The sequence below is a fragment of the Acomys minous genome (assembly GCF_964271855.1).
Source record: "Acomys minous genome assembly, chromosome: 16".
NCBI lineage: Eukaryota > Metazoa > Chordata > Mammalia > Rodentia > Muridae > Acomys > Acomys minous.
The window spans coordinates 63,872,000-63,892,123 of NC_140498.1; the positions used below are offsets into that span (position 1 = coordinate 63,872,000).

Here is a 20,124-nt window from a genome sequence, read left to right on the forward strand (position 1 = left end):
CGGGATACAGTGAGCGTGGTGATGAAAGAAGAGTTGAGAGCAATAAGTGCGAACATGAAGGCAGAGGTGCCCTTCATTCACACCGTGTTGAGGTGGACACATTCCCTTGTTAGCTGCCGAATGAGCAATGAGCTAAATGCAAACAGATTCTGGTATTGTATTTGCTATTGGGGGATCTCTTGCCTTAATATGTAGTGTAAAGATGACTCCCCAGTTATCTTTGATGGGTTAATAAAGAAGTTTAAGAGCCTATGACTGAGCAGCTGAGACAGTACGTTGGACCTCAATACCCAGTCTTGGGTACCTAGGGGGTGGGGAGAAAGAGAGAGAGAGAGGGGGGGGGGGGAAAGGAGGAGGAGGAAGTTACCACAAAGCACAAAAACCAAGAGTGTACAATATTTGTAACAAACAAACAACCCTCCCCCCAAATAAGGGGATAAAAAGAAAAAAAACATAAGCATAAAAATATATTCAGGTTTTTCATCAACAGGCCTAAAGAAACTGCACCAGTAATCCTGTGAACTTGACCAATGTTACCTTTGATTGCACGTGTAAAGAAATTATATAAGCAGACTTCACAACTCCTACAAAAACAAATCCAAGAGCTCCCTAACCTCTTATATTTCTGACCCTCCAGCTACTACTGATCTTTCTTGTGGGAAGCCATGCTAAATTCAGCCATGTTAGAAATCCCTTGCTTAGCCTGCACGCTGTGACCTTCAAGTTGTTGACCCTTGCTGAAGGAGCTCTTGTGTTCTAGGCTAATCTTTGGATTATTTACCTTTGAAAGAAATAGGGGGCTGGAGAGATGGCTCAGTAGTTTAGAGTAGTTAAGGGTTTCTCTGGGTTAGCCCTAACTGCCCTGGACTTTCTTTGTAGACCAGGCTGGCCTTAAATTCACAGCGATAAGCCTGCCTCTGCCTCCCAAGTGCTGGAATTGAAGGCGTGTGCTACCACAACCAGCTAATATATATATATATATATATATATATTTTAATATTACAACATTTTGGTGGTTGCTTTCCGCTTTGAGACACTACAATAATAGTCACCTTTGAAAAAAATTTTTTTCTTATGTCCACTGGAGTTGTGTGATACTACGGAAGTGACTATGTACACCAGCATTACCTCGATTTCATGAATATGCGTTTGCGTCCAAAGTTCTGGGATTAATGACATGTGCAATTATGTTTGGCAATATTCATTTTTGAAAAATGATTGTGGAAAACATCTGAAATGACATTAAGAGGTATTATATTGCCCTACTCGCCAATGCTCCTTTTTGTCTGTTATTTAAGTTTTTTCTTCTTTCTCAAAGTGTATGTGTTTGTGTGTGTGTGTGTGTGTACATGTAGCACGGTATTTCCTCAAATTGACAGTGATCACCACGGCCCTGTGCTCTAAGTGCTGGGATTAAAGGAATGCACTACTACGCCCAGCTTCAACAATACCTTTTATTGCAAGTTTCCCTATCTATAAAAAAAAAAAGTCATTATATTCCATGTACGAGTCTTTTGCCTGTGTGTATGTCTTTGTGCTCCTTTCATGTCTCTCAGTCACAGAGACTGGACATGGTGTCAGAACCCCTGGACCTTGAGTCAGATAGTCCTGAGCTGTCTTGTGTTGAAGAAAAGCATTGTCCTGGAAACAACTCTCCTTGCCTGTCACAGGGAAAACTCTCTCTCAGTTCTTCTCTCTCGGCTGTTGTGATGCCTATTCTGGGTTGGACTCCATCTGGAATTAACTAAACCCAAAGAGTTGGATATTGTGGGGAATTTTCCTTAATCACAGCATTTGGAGTAGGAAAACTCTTGTTTAATCTGGATCTCTGAGGTGATAAGATTCACCTCTAATCTAGGCCGTAGCTTCTGGTGGCATCCTACATACATGAAGGACACTGCAAACGACAGTTCTTTCACTTTGTCTGCTTGCCCTAGCTCTGGCTAGTAAGTTCATCTCTTACTGACATTAGCGGCTTCTTCTTTGGGATTCTGCTATCTACTGAAGACCAACGGACACATCCAGACACACGGACTGAACGTCTACTGGATTCCTCAACTTTCCATTGTTAGTCAGCCACTGTTGGACTAGTGGACCACAGCCAGTGAGACAGAAACCCCCTTTCCACATACACAGAGCGGCTCATTCTATCAGCTGTATTCACCTGGGGAACCTTGACTAACACAGCCGTGTATTTGTTTTTCACTTTCCCACTGAGGAAGAGCTGCAGCTAACAGTGCTCTACAGAGGATGCTAGGTTTCCCTCTTCTCTCAGGGTTGCCTGATTCCTACCAGGTAACACGTTGCAGGAGTTTACCTGAACCCAGCGTGAAGAAACAAAACAGAAGTCGTGTCTCCTAAAATCTCTCTTTAATTGTGAGACCCATTGATAATTTCACTGCCAATTGAGTAATGGGCTCTGCAAGTTACCCACCTAGGTACAAGAGGAAGAAGGGGAGGTGCCTGCTGGGTGCTGTGACACAGTGAAGTCAGGGTCTCTGTGCCCAAACAGGAGGGAGGAGCCTGTGGCTGAGCAGAGGAAGCTCAAGTGGTGGGTCCTCCCTAGGCTAGTCCGAAAGACGACGTTAAGGCTATTGGAGGGCAGTGCTACTGAAATGCAAACCTCTGCACTTCTGGAAAAGGGTTGTCCCTGGATAGGAAGCCTGGGGCCAGGAACCGCGATTCTGCGTCCCTGCTGCGCACTCTAACCCGAAGGGAAGCATTTATGTCACTTAAGATGAACTGGCCAATCAGGGCCTCCAGTTAGAGCTGCCAGTCAAACGCGGAGGCGGGTTCTTCTCGGAGCCCTGCTGGAGGTTCAGCTCAGAAGCTGAGCCGGCTTGAGAAGTTTGCTGTGCTGTGCTCTGAGCTCTGCTGCTGACTGTTGTGAGGGAAGCTCGAGCAAGTTCCAACGTCCCGACATGGTGAGTGGAGGGTCACTGTCCCCGGAAGGGAGCAGCAGGCTGCTGAGCAGAGCTTGCAGGAGAGGTGAGGTGAGTCTCGCGTGGAAAACAGAGAGTTTCGCTTTTGGAGGACACACACTAGCGCTGCTGAAACGCAAATCTCTTCCTATCTGGAAATGGGCTGGAAGTCTGGGCCTGTTTTTAAAAAAAAAAAAAAAAAAAAATGCGGTGTCCCTCTAGCGGCACACTCTCAGCCTAAGGGAGGTGCTCGTGTCACTCAAGACTCACCGGCCAATCCGGGCCTCCAGGTGGCCTGCCAGAACACAGAGAAGGCGGGTTCTGCCGGGTGCTAAGTTGGCTGGTTCAGCTGGAAAGCTGAGCTGTCTTGAATGGTTCGGTGTGCTGTGCTTTGAACACTGCTGCTGGGCGCTGTGAAGTAAGCTCAGGCAAGCTCCAAAGTTGCGGCATGGCGAACTCAGGGTCGCTGCCCACCACGGGGAAGAGTAGGAAGCAGCCGCTGGTGTGGTGTGGTGCTTCCTCCCTGGGGTTGTGTGGTAAGCATAAGCCATATTGAGCCACCTGTGAGGTCCCTTGTAGTCCTAGTCACTTCCTGGACCCAGCTGTGGCCTTTGAATAACTTTACTATGGGAGCTGCATTTGGGCAAAGGTTTTGGGTCAGGACTACTTGTAGAAATATCCTAGGAAGGATGCCAAACTCGAAGATCCTTTGTTTCTCTAAGATTTTCTACAAGTTCTGCCCTAGACGTTAATATTGAGGTGTAAGTTCCATTTGGAGTTAATTTTGTGGAGGTTGTAAAAGGCATCACATGCGTTGGGGAGCACTGCAGTGTTAAGCTGTGATGGAGAAAGTAGAAGTGATGATGGAAAGCATTTGCCCATGCTTAGAAAACAGTAAGAGACACCCAGTAGGATTTAGGTGAGGGAGGACTGCCTTAAAAATACCCCACAGATAAGTAGTATGCTCACCCAGCCTGTTAGAGGTTAGGATGCTGGGATGTATATGCTTACTCACTAGGATTGTCCAGACATTTGGGTCTAAAGCATGGCAAAGGAGTCAGCCCTTACTATGACCAGCCACTAGGCCCATCTTCATGCAAAGGGCATGCCTCTAACTAGCTGCTCAAGTATTCAGAATAAAGTAGAACTCCTCTACAGCCAGGGCCAATGCTTGGGAGATCTGGTAAAGTTGGGGCCAGGACCTTCGAGGAGGTGTTGCTTCAGCTCCTGAGGACCCAAGTCTTGTTACTACTCTGGTTCTCAGTCCCAAGGGCCCTGTGGGCTTGACCAGTCATGCCCCTGAGATGCCCTGTGTTCCCTTCTGCAGGTTGTTTCACTGGACTCCTCTTGAGTGTAGCAGAGTTTCTCCTGATGTCATAAATGTCTCCCCTTCTTTCTAGTTACCCCCTTTAAGAGGTATACAAGGTACTGTTCTATTTTTATTTTAACAAGATGCTATTCTTAAAAAGGTTATGTGGCATAACTGTAGGTCCCCCCACACACACTCCGAAACCAGGTCTCTCTGTGTATCCCTGACTGTCCTGGACTCGCTTTGTAGACCAGGGTAGCCTGCAACTCACAGTGATCTGTCTATTTCTGCCTCCCCAGTGCTGGAATGAAAGGCATGCACCACCAGACCCGGTGTCAAGGTTGATTTTAATTGAAATTGTTTATAAAATTTCTGGGAAGGTCTGGGAATATAGCTTGGTGGGACAACACTTACCTAATATGCAGAAAGCCTGGGTTTACTCCTAGGTATCAGTATTTGTGTAGCGGAGCTGAACGGCGAACTCAGCAGTCACGCCATATGGCAGATCCATGTAACTGGTTTAATTGGGGAAGAGCATACAGAGACTGTCTCTGGAGACACATGAGGCAGCAGATGGAAGGAATTCTCTTTATAAGATAACCCCAAAGATAGGTGAAAAAAAAGGTGGTCGTGGTGGTGCACGCCTTTAATCCCGGCACTCAGGAGACAGAGGCAGGCGGAATCCTGTGAGTTCGAGGCCAGCCTGGTCTACAAAGTGAGTCTAGGACAGCCAAGGCTCTCCAACAACCCCCCCCCAAAAAAAAACCCAACCACCAGCAGCAACAACAAAAAAATCACAATAGGCCAAAAGTACACACGTGGTTTTATGGACTTCTTTCCAGGGTAGCTGTGAGGCGAAGGAGGATCCTCTGAGCTGTGTGGATCTGTCATGACCAATAGGGGCAGCCCCCAGTAGTGTCCAGTCCTTCCCTGCAAAGACTTTCTGTTCGGTAAAAGAGGAAGCTAACAAAAAATTCTATCAAATAAGAGAAGAGGGCTGGATATGGGGGTAATGGCGAATTCACTTGGCTTCTGACACCCAGCCATAGAGCAATTTCCCTACTCTACTCAGAGAGACTGTTATGAACAAATGAGGGCTTCTTGAACCTTGAGTCTTGAAATATAAGGGTTACCCTGTACAAGAACAGACCAGAGGGGGAGGAGGGAAACTATGTATCCAATAGAGTAGAGTTGACCATGGCTGCTGGAGTGAAGCCTCACTTTTCCAGAGTAGGAGGCAAGGTGGTTGGGCTCAGCCTTCCTCTTGGAGCTTAAGGGAGCAGGGCCCTGTTGGAGTTGGTAGGTAGGAACGGGCATTATCTTGAAGAGGTGAGTTAAAAGGCCTGAGGTTACAGAGGTGAGGGAAGCCTTCCAGGTCTGCAGCTGTGGGAGTCAGAAGACTTACTTTGAAGGGCTCTGCTATTTGATGGAAAGAGCTGAGGGACATTGGTCTGGAGGAGACAAAGGACCCGATGATCTTCAGTGTTTACAGGAGGGGGACAGGGGTGGACTAGATGGTGGTCAGTGAAGTCTCATAGTAGGGAGCAGAGATGACAGAGTAACTCGTGGGTACATGGTCAGGGAGGGGTGCTGATTTAAGTGAAAAAAAAATGGGTGTTAGGACTGGTTGTCCTGAAAGGAGCTCAAAGGGTAAAATAGAAGCAGTTTTCTTAGGCCTCAGCCTGAATAGAGCTAGTGGCAGGAATGTCACCCAGTCAAGGTGAAATTTCGGTGACAGTTTAATGAGAATATTTTTTTAAAGACCAGTTAGTTGGCTCTACCTTTCCTGAGAACTGTGGGTAGTATGGGATATGAAAATAGCAAGGAATGTTTAGGGCTTTAGGTAAAGTCTGGGAAACGCGAGATGTGAACTCGGGATCATTGTCCAGTTGGATGAAGCCAGAGACTCCAGAGTGATGGGTGATCTCTGGAAGGAGGTGTTGGTAGTGGGAAAGGCCTCCACCCATCCTGAGAATGTGTCTACCAGGACCAGTAGATACTAGGCATGCATGACTGTGTGCATGTGGGTGAACTCATGTTGCCAGTCAGTCCCAGGGAGGGAGCCCCTAACTTGGAGACAAGGGAAAGGGGGGCTACGATACCTGCAGTTAGGATTTGACAACTGACAGGTGTAACAGGAGGTAGTAATAGTCTTTAAGATGTTTAAGTTCATGTCAGTAGGATGTAGTGGGTTTTAACAAAGTTACATCAGACTTGGATATTAGGGTGAACAGGACAGAATTTGACGAGTATCAGGAGGTGATGTGGGGTGTGAGGGTTGTAGGGTGTGGATTTCTAGTGATGGCTGAGACAAGTTTAGGCTTCCAAAGGCCACAGCCCTAGCTGCCTCATCAGTCTAGTTATTTCCTTTAGAGACTATGGAATTGTCACTCTGGTGTGACCTAGGGTGGACAATTCCAATAGATGTGGAAATGTGAGAGGCTTTTAGCATGGCCGTGACCTGGTCTCCGTTAGTTATAGGTCCTCACTCTCTTGTTAGTAACCTGCCCTCTCTCCACATGGCTGCATGGGATAGGAGGATAGGAAAGGCATATTTGTGGTCTGTATGAATATTTCAGGACTGTCCCTGTGCCAACTGGAAGGCAGGGGTAATGTCTGTTAGCTTGGCCTGTTGATTAGTGGTATTTGCAGGGAGGACCTGTGCCTCAAAACCTTAGTATCCTCCATTATGGTATAGCCAGATTTTCAGGCTCCTTCATATACAAAGCAGCTACCAATTGTGTACCACGTATTGAAAGCCTGGGCAGTGTGGCCTCCTGTAAATGTGAGGAGGGGTGGGGTAAAACTTTCTTCAAGGTTTCAATGAAAGAATGTGATGGGAAGTCGTTAGCATTGGGTTGAGGAAGAAGATTAGAGATGCTAAGAGGTGGGCATGGTTGGAAGGTAAGTGTTGTGGGGCCATGTGGGGGGGGGGACCAGTTAGATTTATGGTACTTTTTTGCCTCCTTCTCCGAGTTAGATTTCTCCTCCTAGGTTAACTTTTCCCCCCAGACATTATTATCCTCTTCTGAGCTGTCTTTCTTAGGCTTTTGTACCAGGGGAAACACTGCTTGGAGGCTGCAACAAAGGAAGGAGGGAGTGAGAACTCTGGAGCATATAGGAAGTTCTCTTGTCATTTGTCAGTGTCTGTCTAACCAGGTTGTATATAAAATATGCATCAGGAGGCACATCTTTACCTCCATTATTGGTAAACTAGCTCTTAACGTTTATTTCTATCCTCTTCATGTGTCTTTATCTAAGTTCGTCTGGTCTGGTTGTTGGTGGCAGACCGTAGGTAAAATGACGAGTGTATTTGAACTTTTTCCAGAATCATATGGGTCCATATATCTCTCTATCCTTTGTTAGAGGTTTGTGGATATTACGCTCTTACAGGGATACGATTCTCACTAGTATCTTGAATAAGGTCTCTGAACGTTAGGTGAAGTTAAACAAAAGGCAAAGTGTTGACAGTTCTTTACAATCCAAAGCAAACTATTATCTGAGGGTGCCTCAATTGAGGGCATGCCCCCATCACACTGGTTGCTTGCTATATCTGTGAAAAATTGTGTTGATGGTTGATTGACATGGGAAGACTCTTCCACTGAGCGTTGCAAAATCCCAAAACAAGTGGCTGTGGGCTGCATAAAAGGGCCAGGTGAACATGAGACGCTGACCGAGGAGAGAACAAGCTATGGAACAGTGTTTATCATGGTCTTTGCCTTCATTTTCTAGCTTGTGCCTCTGTGCTAAGCTCCCAGAGTCATGGCCTGTGATCCCACAAAAACTGTTCATTACCTGAGTAGCAAGTTATTACCAAAAGCAGTATGCAATAAGTTATTTTGATGTAGGGCAGAACCCGGAATAATATCTTTTGAACAATCGCAGAACACACAAAGACTTGATATGGCAAAAGGCCCTACAGACTACTGAGGTTTGATTGAGCCAAAATTCCTGGCTTTTTTTTGTTTTAATATTATTAAGGAGATTGGATTGGCGTGTAGGTATACGCAAGCATATGCTGTTGTATTTCTTTTCATCCTTGTCTTGAATTTTGAAATGTGTCATAGAGTATATGTTATTTCTCAGGATGGCCTGTGTTTATTACACTAATACTAAATGAGCCTTTTATGTCATTGGGTTTCAGGTGTCTGAAATTCTTTCTACCTGTTACAGTTGTTTTGAATTTTTTTGAATAAATGTGTATTTTGCCTGTATGCATGAATATGTACATGATGTGTGTCTGATACTCACCGTAGTCTGAGGATGGTCTCAGAAATCTGACCACAGTATAATGGGTAGTTGTGAGCCTCTAATCTAAATAGTGGCAATGGACTCCAATTATTTGCAGGACCCACAAGAGCTCTGTTGTAATCTCTCCTGCCCTAGGTGGTTTATTTATGATAAAAACTTATATTGCTCATACATCCATCAATTTGTAACTGTTTGAACATGCATTTTCTATTAGAGAGATGTTATTGGTGTTACATTTTAAACTGGGGCATTTGAGGTTTCCGGAAGATGAATACAGAGCTGGGGTGAATGTGTGTGACCTAGTAGGAACTTCAGTAAACACCTCTGAGTTCTTTCTGTCTTTTTTGTTTGATTACCTGTTTTTGTTTTTGTTTGGTTTTTTTTTTTTTTTGAGACATGTCAGGGTCTTCATATGAACCTCATGCTGTGCTGAAGCTGATTGCATAGTGTAGGCCAGCACACACCTCAATGAGATACACCTGCCTCTGTCTCCTGAGTGCTGGGATTACAGGCATGAAAAAATACACCCAGCCTTCCCTTCATATTTATAGTTAGCAGTTGCTCATACAGTTTCTGTGATGTGAGTTCAGTAGTGTTGAGCTGCTTGATTGTCTCTCTGTTTCTCTCTCTCTATGTCTGTTGATGGGCATTCCTCTTGCAAAGCTGTATCCTGTCCAAGGGGTGCAGGAATGATGGAAGTGAGCATCATTATTCAACTTCTATCTGAAATGCCTTGGTGATTACATTAGAACATCTGTGTCAGGAAATAAGTGGAAGAAGCATCAGAATTACATGAGTCTGTTGTCAACAGCGTATACGTTTGCAGTGTTGTCACTATGTCTTATGTCACTTTGTCTTATCACATGTCTGTGGTGTATAGGATGCAGTGACCTATGATGATGTGCATGTGAACTTCACTCTGGAAGAGTGGGCTTTGCTGGATCCTTCCCAGAAGAGTCTCTACAAAGATGTGATGCTGGAGACCTACAGGAACCTCACTGATATAGGTAAGACAGTGATTTCTTCTTTCTTTTTACAATGTAAGGACAAGTGTTTCTTTGATACAGTTATTTGTTATTTCAATTAAGAATGAGGTAAATAAATTAGTGATGTTTCTAATGTTTACTGAAGGTGGTTACTTAAATTTTGCCTAATTTCCAAAAAAAAAAATTAATCAATTTCTGCTATTATATTTTAGGCTACAATTGGGAAGACCACAATACAATTCTTGAGAACATTTTCAATGGTCTAGAAGACAAGAAAGGTAATTACATTACACAAGTTGATACAAATATGCCTCTGAAGAAATTATAATGTGTCCTGCAAGTTTTCAGGAAAATCAACAGTGTAAAAATGCACTTCCTTAAGTATATTGATGATTATTAAATTCTCACAAAACCATGTACATCAATGGCAGGTATCTGGTTTATGATTGCAAAGCACTTCTCGAAGACAGAAGACAAGAAAACCATGCATTAACAGATGTCACCATTTGAATGGCAGCCCCATGAGAGCTAGACTACACAACCCCTAATGTGTTTAGTCTCATATGACTTAGATATTATAAAAGCTATGCCCAAGGCATAGGCAATAAGTCTATGTTCAAAACATCTAATAAACAAATGCTCCATAATAAAGCTAGTTTTCCTCATATTATTTACAGGAATGTTGTAAAGTTTAGTGAGTGGCAGTTTATGAGAGGCAAGAATGTTATTGTGGAGAAACTTTAATCCTTATGCCGTATGTCTATAAGGAAAACAAAAGTCAAACTGTGTGACTACAGTGGGGACCCTTTCATTTGTTATTCTTTTCATAAGTCTGTCATATGTCACAATGGATGCCACCCATGTGAGCTTAGAGGTAATGAAACAAGCAATGTCTCCTCTCTAACCTAGAAGAATTAGGAGATATGTAGTAGTCACCATTGTGCCTACACTTTCTGAATATACTACAAGTTTACAATTAATTGGTTTTCCAACATCATTGAAAATAAATCCACAAACTTATACTATAGAAAATCCTCTTTAGTAATAGGAATAAGAAATTCTTCTGTTTCTCTCAGTTCACTTTGCAAATATAATATGAGTCACACTATAGGAAAATTTATGAATGCAATCATTGTGGTAGAGCTCTGAGTTCTACCATTTTTCTTCAAATATATGAAAATCTTCTTATATTTTAAAAGGATGTTGTAAATGTAGTTCGTGTAATCAATGCTTTTACCATCACAGTTATCTTCAAAGATGGAAAACAACCCATAATGAATGGGAACACCATGAAAGTAAACAAAGTGAACATTCCATAATATCTAATTCTTCTTTACAATTGGACCAAAATGTAAAATTAAATCACACAGATAAAAATATTCATCAGTGTAATGACTGTGGTAAAGCTTTCATTTGTGCCAATTATCTTTGCAGGAATGGAAGAACTCATAGTGGAGCAAAAACCCTCTGAATTTACTCAGCATGGTAAATTGTTTGCACATCACAGTCATTCTCAGAGGCATAAAAGAACTCATACTGGAGAAAAAGCAAAGGAAGACATTCAATATGGTGAAGCCATTGCACATCAGAGTAGTCTCCAAATACATAAAAGAACACACACTGAACAAATAACCCATGAAGATAACCAGTGTTGTAGAAGTGGTGCATGTCAAGGTCATCTTCAGAGGGATGAAAGAAATCATATTGGAAAGAAACCATATGAATGTAATCAGGGTGTTAATGCCATTGCATGTCAGAGTCACCTTCAAAGACATGAAAGAAATTTTACAAGAGAGAAATCTTATGAATGTAGGCAATATGGTAAAGACTTTGAAGATCACAGTTCTCTTCAAAGGCATAAAAGAATTCATACAGGAGAGAAACCTTATGAATGTAATCAATGTGGTAAAGACTTTGCATGTCACAGGACCCTTAAAATGCATGAAAGAATTCATACTGGAGAGAAACTTTATGAATGTAATCAATGTGGTAAAGGCTTTGCACTGCACAGTAATCTTCAAAGGCATGAAAGAATTCATACTGGAGAGAAACCTTATAAATGTAATCAATGTGGTAAAGCCTTTGCACAGCACAGTAACCTTCAAAGGCATGAAAGAACTCATACAGGAAAGAAATCTTATGAATGTAACCAATGTGGTAAAGCCTTTGCATGGCACTGTTCTCTTCAAATGCATGAAAGATTTCATACTGGAGAGAAACTTTATGAATGTAATCAGTGTGGTAAAGCCTTTGCATGGCACAGTCTTCTTCAAGTGCATGAAAGAGTTCATACAAGAGAGAAACCTTATAAATGTAATCAATGTGGTAAAGCCTTTGCATGTCACAGGAACCTTAAAATGCATAAAAGAATTCATACAGGAGAGAAACCTTATGAATGTAACCAATGTGGTAAAACCTTTGCATGGTACTGTTCTCTTCAAAGGCATGAAAGATTTCATACTGGAGAGAAACTTTATGAATGTAATCAATGTGGTAAAGCCTTTGCACGGCACAGTAATCTTCAAAGGCATGAAAGAATTCACACAGGAGAGAAACCTTATGAATGTAATCAGTGTGGTAAAGCCTTTGCATGGCACAGTCTTCTTCAAGTGCATGAAAGAGTTCATACAAGAGAGAAACCTTATAAATGTAATCAATGTGGTAAAGCCTTTGCATGTCACAGGAACCTTAAAATGCATAAAAGAATTCATACAGGAGAGAAACCTTATGAATGTAACCAATGTGGTAAAACCTTTGCATGGTACTGTTCTCTTCAAAGGCATGAAAGATTTCATACTGGAGAGAAACTTTATGAATGTAATCAATGTGGTAAAGCCTTTGCACGGCACAGTAATCTTCAAAGGCATGAAAGAATTCACACAGGAGAGAAACCTTATGAATGTAATCAATGTGGTAAAGCCTTTGCACGGCACAGTAATCTTCAAAGGCATGAGAAAATTCATGCAGGAAAGAAACCTTATGAATGTAATCAATGTGGTAAAGCCTTTGCATGGCACTGTTCTCTTCAAATGCATAGAAGAATCCATACAGGAGAGAAACCTTATGAATGTAATCAGTGTGGTAAAGCCTTTGCACGGCACAGTCTTCTTCAAGTGCATGAAAGAGTTCATACAAGAGAGAAACCTTATAAATGTAATCAATGTGGTAAAGCCTTTGCATGTCACAGGAACCTTAAAATGCATAAAAGAATTCATACAGGAGAGAAACCTTATGAATGTAACCAATGTGGTAAAACCTTTGCATGGTACTGTTCTCTTCAAAGGCATGAAAGATTTCATACTGGAGAGAAACTTTATGAATGTAATCAATGTGGTAAAGCCTTTGCACGGCACAGTAATCTTCAAAGGCATGAAAGAATTCACACAGGAGAGAAACCTTATGAATGTAATCAATGTGGTAAAGCCTTTGCACGGCACAGTAATCTTCAAAGGCATGAAAGACTTCATACAGGAAAGAAACCTTATTAATGTAATCAATGTGGTAAAGCCTTTGCACAGCACAGTTTTCTTCAAAGGCATGAAAGAATTTATACTTTCATTCATACCTTATAAATATTACTAATGTCATAATGCTTTTGCATGTAACAGTCTGTCTCCTAAGACATAAAAGCATACATGCTGGAGAGATACCCTATGAATGTAATCAATGTGGAAAGACCTTTGTACATCATGGTCCTACTGTAATTCATAAAAGAACACATACTGCAGAGAAACCCTATGAATGTAAGCACTGTGGTAAAACTTTTGAATGACAGTTATATTAAGAGATGTGAAAATATATTGGAAATAAACAATGTAAGAAGTGCACTTAATGTGTTGAATCTTCAGGCTTGGATCACTCTCTGCCCACTCCTCTCCTGCATGGTCTATCTAGAACACAGACAGTTGGCCAGCAGAGATGAGGTGGGCATGGGCTGCACCCCACCTTAACCACCACCCTGAGGAGGCCTGAGGGACACACAAGCAGCTCTAGGCTTGATCCTCTCTTCACTTACTCTTCTCTGAACTGGCCCATCCAGGACACACAGAAGAAAAGCAGACAAAGCCGGTGGAAAATCTGACAGACAGTGTCAGAACCTCTGGACCTTGAGCTGTCTGGTGTTGAAGAAAACCATTGTCATGGAAACAACTCTCATGCTCTCCTTGCCTGTCACAGGGAAAACTCTCTCTCAGTTCTTCTATCTCGGCTGTTGTGATGCCTATTCTGGGTTGGACTCCATCTGGAATTAACTAAACCCAAAGAGTTGGATATTGTGGGGAATTTTCCTTAATCTCAGCATTTGGAGTAGGAAAACTCTTGTTTAATCTGGATCTCTTGAGGTGATAAGATTCACCTTTAATCTAGGCCGTAGCTTCTGGTGGCATCCTACATACATGAAGGACATTGCAAACGACAGTTCTTTCACTTTGTCTGCTTGCCCTAGCTCTGGCTAGTAAGTTCTTCTCTTACGACATTAGCAGCTTCTTCTTTGGGATTCAGCTATATACTGAAGACCAACGGACACATCCAGACACACGGACTGAACGTCTACTGGATTCCTCAACTTTCCATTGTTAGTCAGCCACTGTTGGACTAGTGGACCACAGCCAGTGAGACAGAAACCCCCTTTCCACATACACAGAGCGGCTAATTCTATCAGCTGTATTCACCTGGGGAACCTTGACTAACACAGCCATGCATTTGTTTTTCACTTGGCACAGGAAACAACTTCCTGAACAGAACACCAATAGGCCAGGCCTTAATGTCAACAATTAATAAATGGGACCTCATGAGGCTGAGAAGCTTCTCTAAGGCAGGAGACACTGTCAAGAGAACAAAGCGACAGCCTACAGACTGAGAAAAGATCTTCACCAACCCTACATCTGACAAATGTCTAATATCCAAAACATATAAAGAGCTCAAGAAATTAAACACCACCAAACCAAATAACCCAATTAAGAAATGGGGCTCAGAACTAAACAGAGAATTCTCTACAGAGGAATATCAAGTGGCTGAGAAACACTTAAAGAAATGCTCAGCCTCCTTAGTCATCAGGGAAATGCAAATCAAAACAACTCTGAGATTCCATCTTACACCCATCAGAATGGCTAAGATCAAAAATTGAAGCGACACCACATGCTGGCGAGGCTGTGGAGAGAGAGGAACACTCCTTCATTGCTGGTGGGGATGCAAACTATTACAGCCACTTTGGAAATCTATCTGGTGCTATCTCAGAAAACTGGGAATAGGGCTTCCTCAAGACCCAGCTCTTCCACTCCTTGGAATATACCCAGAAGATGCTCCAGCACACAACAAGAAAATTTGCTCAACCATATTCATAGCAGCCTTATTCATAATAGCCAGAACATGGAAACAGCCTAAGTGTACCTCAGTAGAAGAATGGATAAAGAAACTGTGGTGCATATACACTATGGAATACTACTCAGCTATTAAAAACAAGGAATTCCCGAAATTTGTGGACAAATAGATTGAGCTAGAAATGATCATAATGGGTGAGTTAACCCAGAAGCAGAAAGACTCAAATGGTATATACTCACTTATATCTGCATACTAGCCCAAGGGGCATGTCCCATGAAAGCCTTCACTTACCAGGAAACTGGGACAGAGGGGAGGACATCCTATTAGGACTCTAGATGAGAGAAGCATGGGAAAATAGCAAAGTAGAAGGATCCAGAGGGTCCTAGAAACCTACAAGTAGAACATTATGATAGGCAGATTTGGGCCCAGGGGTCCTGCTCAAACTATGGCACCAGCCAAGGACAATGCAGGCGGTAAACCTTAAACCCCTACCCAGATCTAGCCAATGGACAGAACATTCTCCACAGTAGAGTGGAGAGTGGGATATGACTTTCTCACGTACTCTGGTGCCTCACATTTGACCATGTCCCCTGGAGGGGGAGACCTGGTGGCACTCAGAGGAAGGACAGCAGGTTACCAAGAAGAGACTTGATGCCCTATGAGCATATACAGGGGGAGGTAATCCCCCTCAGGAACAGTCACAGGGGAGGGGAATAAGGGGAAAATGGGAGGGAGGGAAGAATGGGAGGATACAAGGGATGGGATAACCATTGAGATGTAACAAGAATAAATAAATTAAAAAAAAAAATAATTGTCTCCACTAAAACCAGACTGAAGAGGAGGCAGAAAAAGTGAGGGATACAGATACTATGGAGGGTACCATGAGAGCATTGGCCAATTAAACAAATGAACAACGTTCCTATGAACTCACAAAATTGAAGGAGTCATCACAGGACAACAGGAGTCTGCACCGGGTCATCTGCATAGACAGCACAGCGTTCATGTAGCACTTTGGCGGGACTCCGGAATGTGTGAACAAGTGTATCGCTAATTCTCCTGTCTTGCCTTGCCCACCCCCTTACTTTTTTGTTGTTGTTGTTGTTTGTTTGTTTGTTTGTTTTTCGAGACAGGGTTTCTCTGTGTAGCCTTGGCTGTCCTGGACTCACTTTGTAGACCAGGCTGACTTCGAACTCACAGCGATCTGCCTGCCTCTGCCTCCTGAGTGCTGAGATCAAAGGCGTGCGCTACCACGCCCGGCTAACCCCACCTCCTTACTTTTAATTGTCTTGTCCAACTCCAATATGATAGTTGATTTACCTTCTTTCATTTTTTTCATAGTTTGATATTTTCTCTCAGAAGGCTGTTTTCTTTCAATAGGAGACAGACAGACGTGGGGTGGATTTGACCGGACAGGAGGTGGGGAGAAACTGGGAGCGGTAAAGGAAGGGGAACCTGTATTCCAAGTATATGAGAGAAGAACCTATGTTTGTTTCATCTGTGCTAAGAAACATCATGGGAGAATCCTTTTAAACTGCGTAATAGGTTGAAACATCAAAGAACAAAGACACAGCGAAATTTTGTACCACGACAGACTTCTGTCCATCAGGTGAAACTTTAATGATAGTGATAAACATTTTCAGGAGTTACCAAAACAAACTTGGTGACAGTGCAGGAAGAAAAACCATGTAATCTGACTTATGTATTAAAGTCTTCAGCTTCCTTTGAGCTATAGAGGTGGAAAAGCAGGGCAGCACATCGCTACGAAACTGGGAGGGCAAAATGGACATTTTGTTAGTGACATTAAGGAAGCGCAAAGCAGCACATGCTCTTAGTGGTTATGAATATTTAACATACTTTGTAAGACAAGCAGTTCATAATCTCTGTCATGAGTGAAGTTGGCATATGTGGCATAATCCTAGATCACAGGAGATAGGGGTATCCAGACTCTAGTGTTTTCTGTGGCGCGGCAGTATACGATTCCAAATACAGAAGAATCTTTATGCATTAAAATGGTGATAAACTGTCTTTGTAGGTACTCGACATAAACCAGGCATGAAAGGTTCAAGTGCTGGATGTCCTAGTAACTCTTTTTTCTTTTTTTTTTTTTAATTTAGACAGGGTCTGTGTAGCCTTGGCTGCCCTGGACTCGCTTTGTAGACCAGGCTGGCCTCGAACTCACTTCGATCCGCCTGTCTCTGCCTCCCAAGAGCTGGGATTAAAGGCATGCGCCACCATGCCCGGCCTCGTCCTAGTAACTCTTATTAGATTGTTATACGCATCACATATACAAATCTGTGAATTCACATCAAAGCCTACACAATGTATGTGCACAACTTGCACTAGTTTGAAAATGACTATTTCTGTACTGTGAATGTCTACACATGAATATACATGACACACAGCCCTTCTCCTGTAAAAGCACTACCTTGGTTTGAGAGAAAGACAAGAAAATAGAAACCATGGTTAGCTTCTGAACATCGAAGGGAAGTCTGAAGAACGAGCAATCCCTGTAGTAAATGAAGACAAATAAATGTTTGAAATTGGCAGCTGAGTGCAATATTACGTGTTGGGATTGTGAGGTGCATACTTTGAACAATTAGAGGAACAATGTGTTGTTTTGCAAAGCAGAATTAAATTTAAGGGGATTGGGCCATCTTTCATATATGTAAATTTCCAACAAGCACAAGGATGTGAGAGCATGAACTTGGGCTGTCTTCACCAACAATCAAATCTATAAGACAGGTGGTGAAATCTCTTACTCTGATAGATATTGTATTAGAACCTTTGTCAGCGCACCCAGGAGAAGCAAATGTCTACAAAAAGAAAATTCGTGGGAAGAAACCTATTCATGAGTTTGACTTCAAGCCTAGAGAATGACAGTATTTTAAAATGAGCCACGAGAGCCAAAGTGAATAGCCCACCGGAGATACTCATGACCCACGGACTTTTCTTGATGTTTCAGCCACTTTGAGACCCACTTCCATCTGATAACTACCTCAAAGATACTAGTTATTACTCCAAGGAGAAGCATCGATGTTCTTTAATTAACGCTTTCAGGTTAAAGGAGAGTAACAAAAGTGTCACTCAGAATTCTGCTTCTCAGCTCTGTTCAGACTCAATTTTAATGTCCAACGTGTTTGTGTTTGAGGAATGTAGCTGAACACTGCAGCTAGACAAGGTCATTAGGGAGGCCACCATCTTCCAGAAGGAAAGGACATGTAGATGTATGGAAGGAGAAACTCATGTCTGTTCTGTGTGCTGCCCCTCTTGACATCTATGCCTCAGCACAGAGTCTGGGGTGAATCCACCCTTCATTCTTGTTTTACATTCTTTGAGGAAAAGTAGGGGAGGGGTATTTGGTAGCTTTGAAATACAGAGAGACGGGGCTGGAGAGATGGCTCAGCGGTTAAGAGCACTGTCTACTCTTTCCAGAGGTTCTGAGTTCAAGTCCCAGCAACCACATGGTGGCTCACAACCATCTATACCCTCTGATCCCCCTCTTCTGACCTGCAGGTATACATGTAGATAGAGCACTCATATACATAAAAATAAATTTTTAAAAAAAGTTAAAAAGAAATACAGAGGGCTGGAGAGATGGCTCAGTGGGTAATAGTGCCGCCTGCTCTTCCAAAGGTCCCGAGTTCAATCCCCAGCAACCACATGGTGGCTCACAGCCATCGATAACGTACTGTGATGTGATGCCCTCTTCTGGCCTGAAGGTGTACATGCAGGCAGAACACTGTATACATAATAAATAAATAAATAAATCTTAAAAAAAAAAAAGTCAATATGTTCCAGGTCAGAAGCAGGCAAAGAGCTCCAAGCCAAAGGCTGCTTTTTAAGAACCCCCAGAGGCCACCCTAGTTTGGCAGATGATTCTTGTTAGAGCATAAAACCAGCTTAGATACGCTGGGTTCTCTGTGTCTGAGTTGGTCCTGGTAAGTGAAAAGAAATTTGAGAGATCTCCAATCTGAAAGCTTCTCAGGTGCCCAACAGGCCTCCTTGGTACAGTGGACAATGTGGCTTTTGGTCTAAGCATGACTCATTTTTACTGATTTGCTGTCTGGGTCCAAAATGGGCCAGGATGGTGAGAAGCCAGTGGAAAGAGAGCCACACTCAAAGCTACTCAGATACTCCACGGGCTTCATTTGCTTATTTTCTGTGTGTCCTGGATGGGCCAGTTCAGAGAAGAGTAAGTGAAGAGAGGTTCAAGCCTAGAGCTGCTTGCGTCTCCCTCAGGCCTCCTCAGAGTGGTGGGTAATGTGGGGTGCAGCCCATGCCCACCTCATCTCTGCTGGTTAACTATAGGAGAGGAGTGGGCAGAGAGTGATCCAAGCCTGAAGATTCAACATATTAAGTGCACTTCTTACATTGTTTATTTCCAATATATTTTCACATCTCTTAATATAACTGTCATTCAAAAGTTTTACCACATTGCGTACATTCATAGGGTTTCTCTGCAGTATGTGTTCTTTTATGAATTACAGTAGGACCATGATGGACAAAGGTCTTTCCACATTGGTTACATTCATAGGGTATCTCTCCAGCATGTCTGCTTTTATGTTTTAGGAGACAGACTGTTACATGCAAAAGCATTATGACATTAGTAATATTTATAAGGTATGAATGAAAGTATAAATTCTTTCATACCTTTGAAGAAAACTGTGCTGTGCAAAGGCTTTACCACATTGACTACATTCATAAGGTTTCTCTCCTGTATGAATTCTTTTATGCATTTTAAGGTTCCTGTGACATGCAAACACTTTACCACATTGATTACATTAATAAGGTTTCTCTCCTGTATGGATTCTTTCATGCCTTTGAAGATTACTGTGCCGTGCAAAGGCTTTACCACATTGATTACATTCATAAAGTTTCTCTCCAGTATGAAATCTTTCATGCATTTGAAGAGAACAGCGCCATGCAAAGGTTTTACCACATTGATTACATTCATAAGGTTTCTCTCCAGTATGGATTCTTTTATGCATTTTAAGGTTCCTGTGACATGCAAAGGCTTTACCACATTGATTACATTCATAAGGTTTCTCTCCTGTATGAACCCTTTCATGCACTTGAAGAAGACTGTGCCGTGCAAAGGCTTTACCACATTGATTACATTCATAAGGTTTCTCTCCTGTATGGATTCTTCTATGCATTTGAAGAGAACAGTGCCATGCAAAGGCTTTACCACATTGACTACATTCATAAGGTTTCTTTCCTGTATGAATTTTCTCATGCCTTTGAAGATGACTGTGCTGTGCAAAGGCTTTACCACATTGATTACATTCATAAGGTTTCTCTCCAGTATGAATTCTTTCATGCATTTGAAGACGACAGG

At 42.5% G+C, this 20,124-nt stretch overlaps 1 protein-coding gene across 3 annotated transcripts in view; it reads left to right on the top strand.

The window, feature by feature from the left end:
- Positions 1 to 18,576, top strand: part of LOC311585606 (uncharacterized protein) — a 41,556-nt gene extending 22,980 nt beyond the window's left edge. The window contains exons 1-4 of one of the 3 annotated variants that reach the window (XM_084761006.1): positions 2,492 to 2,924; positions 9,362 to 9,488; positions 9,680 to 9,745; positions 10,902 to 18,576. In XM_084761006.1, the coding sequence (XP_084617132.1) occupies positions 2,922 to 2,924; positions 9,362 to 9,488; positions 9,680 to 9,745; positions 10,902 to 12,955 (2,250 nt within the window). In that variant the 5' untranslated portion in view covers positions 2,492 to 2,921 and the 3' untranslated portion in view covers positions 12,956 to 18,576. Of the gene's footprint in view, positions 1 to 2,491; positions 2,994 to 9,361; positions 9,489 to 9,679; positions 9,746 to 10,901 lie in introns of those variants that run through there. The other 2 variants (XM_084761005.1, XM_084761007.1) reach the window with 2 other exon arrangements.
- Positions 18,577 to 20,124: the final 1,548 nt, after the last annotated feature.